Here is a 10,754-nt window from a genome sequence, read left to right on the forward strand (position 1 = left end):
ATGAGAATGTCCTTTTGTTAGAATTACTATAATGCAACATAACAGAGACAAAGTCAATGGGACATTTTTGAGAAATGTTAAGGTAAAAAGCGAATAGGCAGCTTATTCATTGCTCAGTCACAACTCAACACAAATGCATTGCAGAAACAAAGAATCAATCTGAAATTCTGTCAGTATCTGCTTCATAAATGAATTTGATTATTGGTCGGTGTATGCCTTCACACAAAAACGCTCTGAGCTGCTCTGATGTTTTTTCACCCTGCTGGTCCCTTCAGCAGCTCTCATCTTCCTAGATTCCTCATCCATGAGAGCAGGCAAGGGAATTGGACACAAAGGACAGAAAGCAGCCAGTGTTGTCCATCATGGGGCCTCTAATGATGTTGCTTTACAGCCACTGACTGAGCAGAAAATGACCGCAGGGACAGGCCACAACACTCTGAACTGATCACAGCAACCTTGCTGTTCCCATCCTCCAAATTATGTAAACAAATAACAACATAAGAGGAGGGTGGTTTTAGTTTGATTTTAATATGCTTTCTCTGATTGTAGACATGATGAATTCTGTCCTTCGGTGAAATGAAGACCGAAGGCGAAAGATCCGCCGGCCGTCACGTCAGATCAGTGCAGACTAACCTAGCGGATCTGAATCATGGTCAGGTGGCGGCTGATGGCGAAATGGCGAGCTGAGGTCAGACCTGCTCCAGAGACAGAGCTGGGTGTGGTGCCCACCGCAGGACTCGTCCGCTCCTGGAAAACAGAACAGCTTCAGCGTATAGGTTTGCTTTTATCTCCATTTCCACCTCCATTTGTTCTAATTAGAAGAATGAAAAACAGCCCACATGGATGGCTGTATTCGTATAGATAACTATGCTTATTTGTCTCCGAAGCCGCCTGTTCTAATTCTCCCTGTGATGGAAAGGGAGGCAGGGAGGAGGATGGAGACCTGGGGAGACGAAGTGGACCTCCTGCTGCTTGCAGTGTCTCCGTCTGACTTATATTAACATAAAGCACAAAGTCTTACGCATCCGTCTCCTGTGTGGTCTCCAGTTAAAAGCCATTTTAACAAATGCTGTGCGTATTCGTAGCTTATTCAAATGTTTATTCTTATTAAGTGCTTATTTTCTACTTTGTGACCTTTTTCTCTAACAATTTCAATTAAAAACTTAAATTGCGTTTAAACATTTTGAATGACTTTAATGCGTGGACAGAAAAATAATATAGACTGCAGTGTATTCATTTCCTGCCTGAATGGAAATGAATGGAAATTTTGGGTGATAATGAAAAATATCACTCAAAATTGTGAGAACTGTTTTTCTCCCAGTAGTTACACATTTAGAGTGATTGCCATGTAAGTGAACTGTTTCTACAAAGATTATGTGAAAAGCAGAAAAGCAACAGTTCCTAGAATCAAAAGATGTAAATTACTGTTTAGGATAAATTAACCTTAACCAAGAAAAAGCTTTGTACTTTCTTTTTTTTTTCCATCTTTATTTTTTGAAAAGACATTAATTTAGTATAAAAATAGATTTCTTATGAAAGATACCCTAATTAGACAAGCTTATCTGATTATACGGACATAACATTGTATGCACAAATAATTTAATAAAATAATTTAAAACATGACAGGTTTATTTGGACAAAATGAACACACCACAACTATTATCACACCTCACACTTGTAAAACAAACAAACAAACAAAAAAACACCAAGTATTTTACTAACAAAAAACCCCCAATCTTTCATCTATTGGATTGCTTGAAATTAATAGGTATGTGAAATACCAGTTGTCATGCACATAAACCACTTATTTTTTGTCCTTTATATGTGATAAATATTATAGGCATGCAAAGAAATCTATGAAATATTATTTTTAAAGGATAAAATTAAAGATTACAGAATGTCCTTGTTAAAACCCACGTTTGCCAAAACAAAGATCATTTCACAACAAAAATGATGTTGAATCTTTGAGTGATATTTAAATAGTTTAACAAAAATGACATTTAGTTTAACAAAAATGTCAGTTTCACTTAAATTTGCTCATTGTATTACGGACACATGCTGTTTGAACATATAATGATTCTCACCTTCGTTTTGTTTATTGAATTTTCTGAGTCCCACAATCCCTCCTATTGAAAACCTGGACTCAGAGGGACAGTCTGTCCCCATGGAAACAGATGATGCTGCCAATACAGAGGCACAAACATCACTGAGAGGAAGACTGGGCATATAGAAGTATAACAGAGAAACACTCACCATCTTCACAAGGCTTCGCCTGAACTTTCCTCCTGATGATCCTGCAAACACCAAAACAATCAACACTTGTTTTCCAGATCTTTGCTGTCAAGCAGAAACACTGAAACACACCTGGACACCCTTACCTGTTGATTGAGCTGATGCTGGGAACGTTGCTTGGGTCACACACTTGCTCCAGCACCAGCCTGTCCCGGATCTCCCAGGCAAACATCGTGGGACTGTTGTGTTTCAGCTGCAGGATCTTCTGCACCACTGTGGGGGTCGCCACCTTGGGTTTGGAGCCACCTATCAGCCCTGGTCTGATGCTTCCTGTCTCGTTGTACCTGGCATGTTTAAGAGTCGTGTGTGGCAAGGAAAGGTTGACACTTACACACACAAGGATAAACAGGCGACCCGTTGGCTGCCAACTTTTACTTTGTGTAGTTTCCATTTTCATTAAATTAGCATTATCAATCAAACCCTACATGCCACAACATTTGGTTGTGAATATCAAGGTTTTTTTTGTTGTGTTAAGTTTAATCAAACGACTACTCTTTTTTTCTATGCCAAATTAAAAATCGTGGAAAGCAATTATGACAAAAAAAAAAAAACTACAATCCTTTTATTAAGCTTCTAATAATTGTTATTTTGCTTGTGCATTGTATGCAGCGAGTTTCAAGATTTTTGGTTTTGGTCAAACGCCCTGATTAAAATAGACAGACCGAAAGTCATCGTTAATGCTTTTAACGATGACTCGATAAAAGCATTAAAAGAATCCATGAGCTTTCAAACATTTGTTTTTGAAAGATTTTATGATGTCATAACTTCCTGATTCCATATGACTGAACCCATTTTAAACTGCAGCTACCTGGTCAATATTTTGCTGACGCAGCCATGACTGACGCGCAGACGGCGCGAGATCTCACAGGGGCGCACCCCGTGCTGCGCGAGCTCCACGATCCGGTGTCTGACCTCGTGCGGTAACGGCCGCCCGTTGATGAAGACTCCGCCGAGCTGGTTTACCCCGCCGAACCCTGAGTGTCGGAGCAGAACGAGAAGACCCAGTTCCAGGACTTCAGACAGCCTCTGTGGAAAGGATGCGAGGTTCCGATACTTACTGTGCGCAACTGTGAACGGAACCAGTCCAAAACTTACTTCCATCACAGACACGTCAAAGAACCACGACCAGCTAAACTTGTCGTGGTTCCACCTCCAAGGTTTAGATAAGACACAGAAACTTGAGCAAAACAAAAAATTACATCCTAGATCCAGCTCTGTATACAAAGTTTGGCGATGGACCTTCAAACAAACGGAGAAATTGAAAATAAAGTATAGACTTAAAACTTTAAATGCAGACTACCTCTCTACTATAGTTTCAGCACCTGATCAGTGAACAGCAGTGAAAGCCTCTGAGCGCACAGGCGGGGCTGAGGCGCTTATGGTTTCGTCGAGCGCAATTATACGCAAAGAAGGGAGCAGACAGGACAAATTGTAATAACTGTTGAGCATTTCTCTTTAGCCCGAACGGTCGTTTCAAAAAGTATGTCTGGATTTTAAAAGAAACTTCTAAATGTTCAACTTGATATTGTCGACGTCGTTCAATTTTTCCTTTTTTAAATATTATAAAGATTTAACCCAGTGAGCTCTTTCAGCAATGCTTAGAGAAAGAATTGCGATGTAATTCATCTATTATTAAGCATCAGTTGAACAAAAGGGGGGGGATTTTAAGCGTTAAGAACATAATTTTATTCCTTATCTCTTTAATTTCAAAGAACTAGATTTTCTTGATCTTTTAATTCATCGTTAGTAATTCAGGCTTTCTAAAGATTTTATTTCTTTTGACTTTGAGTGCTTGCCAGCAGGCCTAGGTGGGCCCCATGTGGAGAAAAGGAGGGCAGGCCATATGGGTCCCATATGGGTTTGTCCGCGGGTTCCACGATGGCCCCACATGGGTTTGCCCATGTAGGGCCAGAGCCCACATGGGCCCTATATGGTGGTGGCCCACATGGGATTGTCCATTTAGGGCCCATGCAGGGCCCATGTGGGCTGTGGCCCTACATGGGCAAACCCATGTGGGGCCATCGTGGAACCCGCGGACAAACCCATATGGGACCCATATAGGACCCATATATCAGCCCTCCTTTCCCTCACATGGGGCCCACCTAGGCATGCTGGCTGCAGTCTTTGTACCTGGCTAGTATAGATTTCTTGACTGAAAAAATTAAAATAAAAACTTTTTGACCTATGTAAAAACAGCAGAAATGTGACAGAAAATAACATGATATCCACATTATCCAAACATAGTTGTGGACGCATCATACCCTGAGGATGCTTCTTATCAGCAAGGGCAGGTCAGAGTTGTATGTACAGGTATACAGCCCAATCCTACAAAAATAAATGTTAGTGACTTCAAGAGAGAAGAGACTGGGACTGACATTCATAGTCAGGAGAATTAAATGATCCATCTTGATACATATTGATGTGTTAAAATGGACTAGTCAAAGTCCACACATAAGTCCATTTGAGAACGTGTGGCATTAGTCATAAAAAGCATGGATACCCTTTTCCTTCACTTTAGAGTTACTTGTCACTGTGTTTTGCTCTATCATCAAAATTATAAATAAAATACATTAGGTTTCTGCTGTAATATCACAAGAAAGAAAAAAGACAAAGAAAAAAAAATCCAAAAGTGTTATGAATATTTTTTATATTTAAAATAGAACACAATAACTAATTTCATAAAACCCGCAGGACTGTAAAATATAATTTCCTCAATAAATTTTAAAATTATTCTAATGTCTACACAGTAGACATTAGAAGTACACAATAAGTTGGTTTACAATAGGGGTCAACAATCTTTATGATTCAAAAAGCTATTTTCCCTCAGTCCAGCCAAGTAAAACTCATATATAGTTGAAAAATGTACATGTGTTAATAAAGACAATTTGGATTTGATAAGTATGTTACAGGTAATTTTTAAAAGACTTTTGTTTTATTTTTGTTGCCAGATTTCAAATTAAAGAAATAATAAACAACTTTTGCAAAAAAAGAAAAAAGTAGATACATACATTTCTTCTATTTGTGGAAAACGATGCATATTTTACTATTTGTTGTGAAGATTCAATGCAATTATTGCATCAAAAAACCTGAAAAGCTGCTAAAACCAGAATTTAATTTAATTTTATTATGTCTATTTTTAAAAACAGACAGTCAAAGTTACTAGGGAAGCAGTACATAGGGTTCAAAGAGCCGCAGGTTGCAGACCTTTCTGGCTCCGATAAGATGTAATGTAATTTCTCCATTAATTCATTTCCCCGGAAAAGAAAAGTGACGTAACTCCGGGTTTATTTTTGGCTGTCCAACTTTTTCCGGAAACGCCGGTTAAGTAATTCAAATCATAACCACATGTACACAAACCTGCTTAGTGGGAACTACATTTGTCTCTGCTTTGTGGAAGAAATGCGTTTTGAGTTGACAGAGGTAATCGCTACCGAGATGCAGTGAAATAAATTAGTGTACTACACAAAAGCGCCTTTGTTTTGACATCGTATTAGCCGTGTTTGTAATGTAGCTTTCTTGCTAGGTGCTAGGGTTCCTAGAAACGCGCTTTGCCTTAGCGCGTTTCCGATATGTTAGAAACATTTACAGAACATCCTTTAAAGTATTTGAAAAACAAAACAAGTTTTAAAACAACTTGATCCAATGTAATTTCTGTTGGGGTGAGAATTGAGAAGTAGTAGTGTAACATGCGTTATTGTCCCGCGCTGCTTAGATGCAATACACGATTTCACCATTGAGCGGCGCTCCGTAGCCACCTAAGATTGTACTATGAACTCTGTCAATGAAAATGAAGTATCGGATGGTAAAGGAAATATCAAAGACCACCTTTTCTTCATTGAGGACTCCATCACTTCAGAGAGTGGAGAAGAGACGTGTTCTGGTTACATGAAACATGAGAAAAGAGCCAAGCTGTTTTCACAGCTCAGCAGAGACAGCTCTCCTCCACTGCTCCTTGCTTTCTCCATCACCTCTGGAAAGACTCATCAGGACACCAGCAGTGTCTCCAGTGCTGGTTCACAGGAGCAGCTGGAAGAGGACAGCGATCAGCCTATTGAGGAGTGGATGATCCTGGATGGAGAGGAGCAGGCGGAAGACCCAAGCATCCAGCTCAACCTCGGCTGCTGGCAGAGCTCTGAGCAGGATGTTGAAGATGAAGGTTAGAGATCATCTTTGCCAGCATTATTTATCTTACTTTTAATCGCAGTAGATGAAGTGCAAACATATTTTTGTCTGATATTAATAATAATAATAAAAAAGACATAAAATTTAGCTAAATGGATTACATAGTCCCCTTATGAATATGCTTTAATAAAAACTAATGATTTCTGAGATCTAGATCCATTTCTTCATATCTGAATCAAATGGCTGAATTACTTAACTCATAACAACTATTCATTTACTTCAGGTGTGATCTAAGCCATTTCTCTGTAGTCCAGGGTGTGAGTTTGGGTTGTTGTTATGCTGAAGAGGAAACTGCTGCAGCCTGTGTCAGGTTTTCTTATAGGATTGCAGATTTGTGGAGGGCACAAATTATTTCCCCTTTTAGCCAATACTCTCACCTGAGCTATGGAGCTCTGCAGCTCTTCCAGAGTAACTATGGGCTCTTTGTGTGCTTCTCTCATTAATGCTTGTCTTATCAAAATAGCTCATAACTGTAGTTTTACAAAATCAATGTAGTTTGGTATTAAAGACTTGAATTTTGTAATTAATTCTTTACATTCAATAAAAACTCAGGCATCTTTTTATATTTGGTATTTTCTGCCATCTACTGTTTATGTGAAGGCAATATTATAGAGTTACACAAAATCTTGGGCCCCAAAAAGGACAGCAGTATTTGGATGTTTAATCCAGTAAAGATTTACTAGACTACTGATGCTGATACTGCATCAAATACACTTAATCACTTATTGCCAGTTGTGTCCCTATCGCAGAATTCACTATTTTCCTCGTATTGTGCAGCCCTAGTGGCCCCTCCACTAACAGGTAACGCAAGCATTTTGTGGTCATTCTCTCCATCAAGGTATGACAGACAAGGAAGTGAAATCAGGAGGGGATTCCTGGGCTGTCTCAGACAAAGACATGGTAATCTTTATTATCTAGATTTCAAACACTAAGCTTGTTGATTCAGAAAATATTCAGTGAAAACATGTTGTAGGAACTCAGAAATAGTTATTTGCTGTACTCAATTTGGATCTTCCAATATGTCCAGTATGGAGGCACTCGGTCTCTGGGCAGTCGCTATTTCATGGCTGGTCGCTCATCCACCTGTAACATCTGCAACAGGATGGGACACGTCGCCAGAAGTTGCTACTTTCACAAGGTACAGCTAAAGTCACCTGTGTTTGTTGACAACATCATGTCATCAATCAAAAATTGATAAAAAAAAAAAAAATCTTGTTCTCCTCAGCAGAAAAGTCCCACTTGTGTCCTTTGTGGCGTCCAGGGCCACGTCCAAAGAGACTGCCCGAGCCGGCCCTGTTCCACTTGTGGGCTGCCTTCGCATGCCCTCAATCCCTGCAGAGTGCCTCCAGTGTGGAAGCAGCACTGCCAGCGCTGCGGCGTGACCGGCCACATGTTTGATGTGAGTTCATCTATCAACTCTCATTAGAAATTCCCTGGATTGTTTTGATTAAAGTGTGCTTAGTGTTGAAGAAATTCTTGAAACTTAATTCTATAATCTTGTGAGGATCTCTGCATTTTAGCCCAATTTTTATAAAGTGTTGCTCTGTTTCTGCATTTCCTCTTCTGTGAAACTACCGTGTTTATCTGGATGTTGCTCAGAGGGAAATTCTTATTCTTTGTTTGTTGTGGGGTTTTTTTCAGGCCTGCCCAGATACATGGCGACAATACCACCTGACTGTAAGAGGAAGTTTTATTTTATTCCTAATTAATCTGCAGCATTGCACAACTACAATATCAAGACATGGCAGTCCACCTAGACATGCAGGCTGGACAAGGAGATAATTAGTCATAGAGGCAGCCAGGAATCCGGTGGTAACTCTGGAGGAGCTGCAGAGGTCCAGAGCTCAGGGAGTAGAATCTGTCTGCAGAACTACTATTAGCTGTGCACTCCACAAATATGGCCTCGGTGGAAGAGAGGCAAGAAGAAAGCCATCAGGAGTTCAGCTTACAGTTTGCCATTAGCCATGTTAGAGACAAAGACTGTTTCCTGGTCAGATATAATCAAAATACAACTTCCATGCAAATCCTTGTGCAAACACACCAACCCCACGGTCAGTCATAATAGTGGAACAATCTTGCAACAGGAGGAGAAAAACTGGTTGGCGTTTATTGAGAGATGATTACAGCTGTTTAAAGGATATATTCTGATTGGTTTATTTGTCACATGCAGGGTCAATACAAGTCAACAATAAAATGAAATTCTGTGAATGAGAACAATCGTTCAACTCGCCATCAAATCAAGAAGTACTCACATGCAGTAGAAGTAAAGTAGGAAGTGTGCAAGAGTGACCTTCTTAAAATTCATAACTAAGTCCAAAATCAGTGTTTGCAGACACTTTCCATTCAGCTTTGCAAGCAAGACTGGGTAAAATTTTCTGTCTCCATAGCGAGACGTATCCTTAAAGACTTGCAGCTGCAGCTCTGCTACAGGTGGCTCTACAAAATGTCGACTCAAGAAGCATGCCTCACTTTTCACTTTTTCAAGAGAAACTTGAATATCATAAAACATTTTTCCTTCACTTTACAGTTATTTACTACTTTACGTTGACTAAGCACAAAAACTCACAATAAAGTTTGTGTTTATAGTGTGATAAACTACGGAAAAGTACATGTGGTCTCAATACTTTACATGTCAGTAACAGAGGTGACGATAGAGGCAGAAGAAAAACTGAGGAAAATATGTTTTTTAATGTACTCTGTGGCAATTGAAGTATGGATTTGTCAATGCATTTTAATTAATGCCAAGCAAAACATAAAAGGTCAATTTCATTTTTTTCTAGGTCAAGTTAGGGGTTCCTTTCAGACCCAGAAACGCCTGCAGCCTCAAACATAAGAGCCACCATGCTCATTGCTACAACTGCTCAAAAAGGGGACATTATGGTCATGTAAGTAGATGACTTTCATCATCTCAGGATGCTCTGTTCCTATATTTTGTCCTTTTTCTCTCACTCATTTGGATGGTTGTCTTTCTTGACATCAGGAATGCACAAAGAGGAGGATGATCAGTGGCACTTTTCCCTCACTGCCTTATGTTTGTTATTATGACACTCTGGATGACATTCTGCAGCAGAACGCCCCGACGCTCACACCAGCCAAAGGTGATTAAAAGTTGCTTTTAAATAATTATTGCAAAAAATATCTACATTTAGAACAAAGTCTTTCAGCTGCACTAATTGAACAAAAGGTTTTTAAACTTGTGAAATTTGACATGTGCTTTCAGACCTTGCGAGTGCTGGACCCCCGACTTCTTCACAGCAGGAATGTTGCAAAGATACGCCATTGATGCAGGGAAGAAGCAGGACAAAGCTGGAGCCTGGCGCTCATCCTGGGAGGAGGAAGACCTGGCCTGAAAGGCGCAGAGAGAGGCGTGAAGTGAAGCGACTGAGGAGGGAAGCCCAGGCTAAGCGGGAAGGAGGATTTCTGGGGAGGCATTTTTGCACCATTGATGATGCAGTTTGCCCCGCTGACCCCTATAGACCCATGCTGCGCAGTCATGGAGAGTACAAAACGTCTCAGGAGAACAAAAAGAGAGAGGAGAAAGCTGGAAAGAAGAGCAGGAAGAGCAGAGAGACAGAGAAGTGGAGAAAAAGAGGGGGGATAAAACGCGGGGATTTGTATCCACACGGTGACATTGACATTGGAAGTGAAAACCTTCTGTCTCCAAAGCAGAGAGTACGTCACCGAAGGAGATAAGTGATGTGAAATTATGCCCTTTTAGTGGCATTAAATGTTCTGCTCAGTTTATTTATAATATGTATTTAATAACGCATAAAATACATTAATGAAAAATTAATTGAATCAAGTGTGGAAGTAGCTTAAGCCTTTTTTCAGTTTTGTGAAAGTTTATACTCATGTTTTTAAATTTTTAAAGAACAATTAATGTTATAAATATTAAAGCCTTGCATATGGATTCAATTCATGTGAAGAGTCTCTTTATATTTATTATACATTACATTTTTTTCTGATTTGCTATGGTTGTTTTCTTCCTTTTCATTTCTACTATGCAGAAATAGTGAACCTTTGAACTGAAATACAGTTTAAGTTTGTTTAAACTGAGGTTGCATGATTTCAACCTCAGTTTAAAACCAAATTGTCATTTTTTTTTTAAAACCTTGACAATTTTCAAATATCTACCATCTACTATAGAAACCAGCCTTTAATCGGGCTGCATTGAGGATTTAAGGTGGATTTTTGATACTTTAATTGCTATTAGGATATGATTCCAAAGTTTTAATTAGCGTTTTTACTACTTGCACATGGATATGTATTCTCAAAATACA

General features: G+C 39.4%; 2 protein-coding genes across 4 annotated transcripts; one reads left to right on the forward strand and one right to left on the reverse strand.

Annotated features, from left to right (window-relative positions):
* Positions 1 to 591: 591 nt before the first annotated feature.
* On the reverse strand, positions 592 to 2,954 carry LOC103147497 (paired box protein Pax-5-like). The gene is made up of 4 exons (XM_016678460.1): positions 2,379 to 2,954; positions 2,254 to 2,294; positions 2,085 to 2,180; positions 592 to 747 (listed from the first exon to the last, which is right to left on the reverse strand). The coding sequence occupies exons 1-4, from the start codon at positions 2,687 to 2,689 to the stop codon at positions 629 to 631; spliced, it is 567 nt and encodes a 188-aa protein (XP_016533946.1). The 5' UTR covers positions 2,690 to 2,954; the 3' UTR covers positions 592 to 628.
* Positions 2,955 to 5,530: 2,576 nt separating this feature from the next.
* On the forward strand, positions 5,531 to 10,393 carry LOC103147498 (zinc finger CCHC domain-containing protein 7-like). 3 transcript variants are annotated; one of them, XM_007565878.2, is made up of 8 exons: positions 5,531 to 6,448; positions 7,313 to 7,374; positions 7,502 to 7,612; positions 7,700 to 7,873; positions 8,116 to 8,151; positions 9,255 to 9,359; positions 9,455 to 9,572; positions 9,695 to 10,393. In XM_007565878.2, the coding sequence occupies exons 1-8, from the start codon at positions 6,061 to 6,063 to the stop codon at positions 10,165 to 10,167; spliced, it is 1,467 nt and encodes a 488-aa protein (XP_007565940.1). In that variant the 5' UTR covers positions 5,531 to 6,060; the 3' UTR covers positions 10,168 to 10,393. The 3 variants fall into 3 exon arrangements, with proteins under 3 accessions (XP_007565940.1, XP_016533906.1, XP_007565941.1); XM_016678420.1 differs by having other exon boundaries at positions 7,736 to 7,873; XM_007565879.2 differs by having other exon boundaries at positions 5,534 to 6,448; positions 7,703 to 7,873.
* Positions 10,394 to 10,754: the final 361 nt, after the last annotated feature.

The sequence above is a fragment of the Poecilia formosa genome, unplaced genomic scaffold (genome assembly GCF_000485575.1).
Source record: "Poecilia formosa unplaced genomic scaffold, Poecilia_formosa-5.1.2 Scaffold183, whole genome shotgun sequence".
In the NCBI taxonomy this organism is placed as follows: domain Eukaryota; kingdom Metazoa; phylum Chordata; class Actinopteri; order Cyprinodontiformes; family Poeciliidae; genus Poecilia; species Poecilia formosa.

What these genes read in the sequence shown, in the direction of transcription:
- LOC103147498 (XM_007565878.2), top strand. Translation starts at nt 6,061, where the DNA reads ATGAACTCTGTCAATGAAAATGAAGTATCGGATGGTAAAGGAAATATC. An exon ending in GAAGTTGCTACTTTCACAAG is followed by an intron (nt 7,613 to 7,699) that starts GTACAGCTAAAG and finishes TGTTCTCCTCAG; the next exon opens with CAGAAAAGTCCCACTTGTGT. An exon ending in GGCGACAATACCACCTGACT is followed by an intron (nt 8,152 to 9,254) that starts GTAAGAGGAAGT and finishes ATTTTTTTCTAG; the next exon opens with GTCAAGTTAGGGGTTCCTTT.
- LOC103147497 (XM_016678460.1), bottom strand. Translation starts at nt 2,689, where the DNA reads ATGAAAATGGAAACTACACAAAGTAAAAGTTGGCAGCCAACGGGTCGC. An exon ending in AGCATCAGCTCAATCAACAG is followed by an intron (nt 2,295 to 2,378) that starts GTAAGGGTGTCC and finishes TGGTGTTTGCAG; the next exon opens with GATCATCAGGAGGAAAGTTC. An exon ending in ATTCAATAAACAAAACGAAG is followed by an intron (nt 748 to 2,084) that starts GTGAGAATCATT and finishes TCTGTTTTCCAG; the next exon opens with GAGCGGACGAGTCCTGCGGT.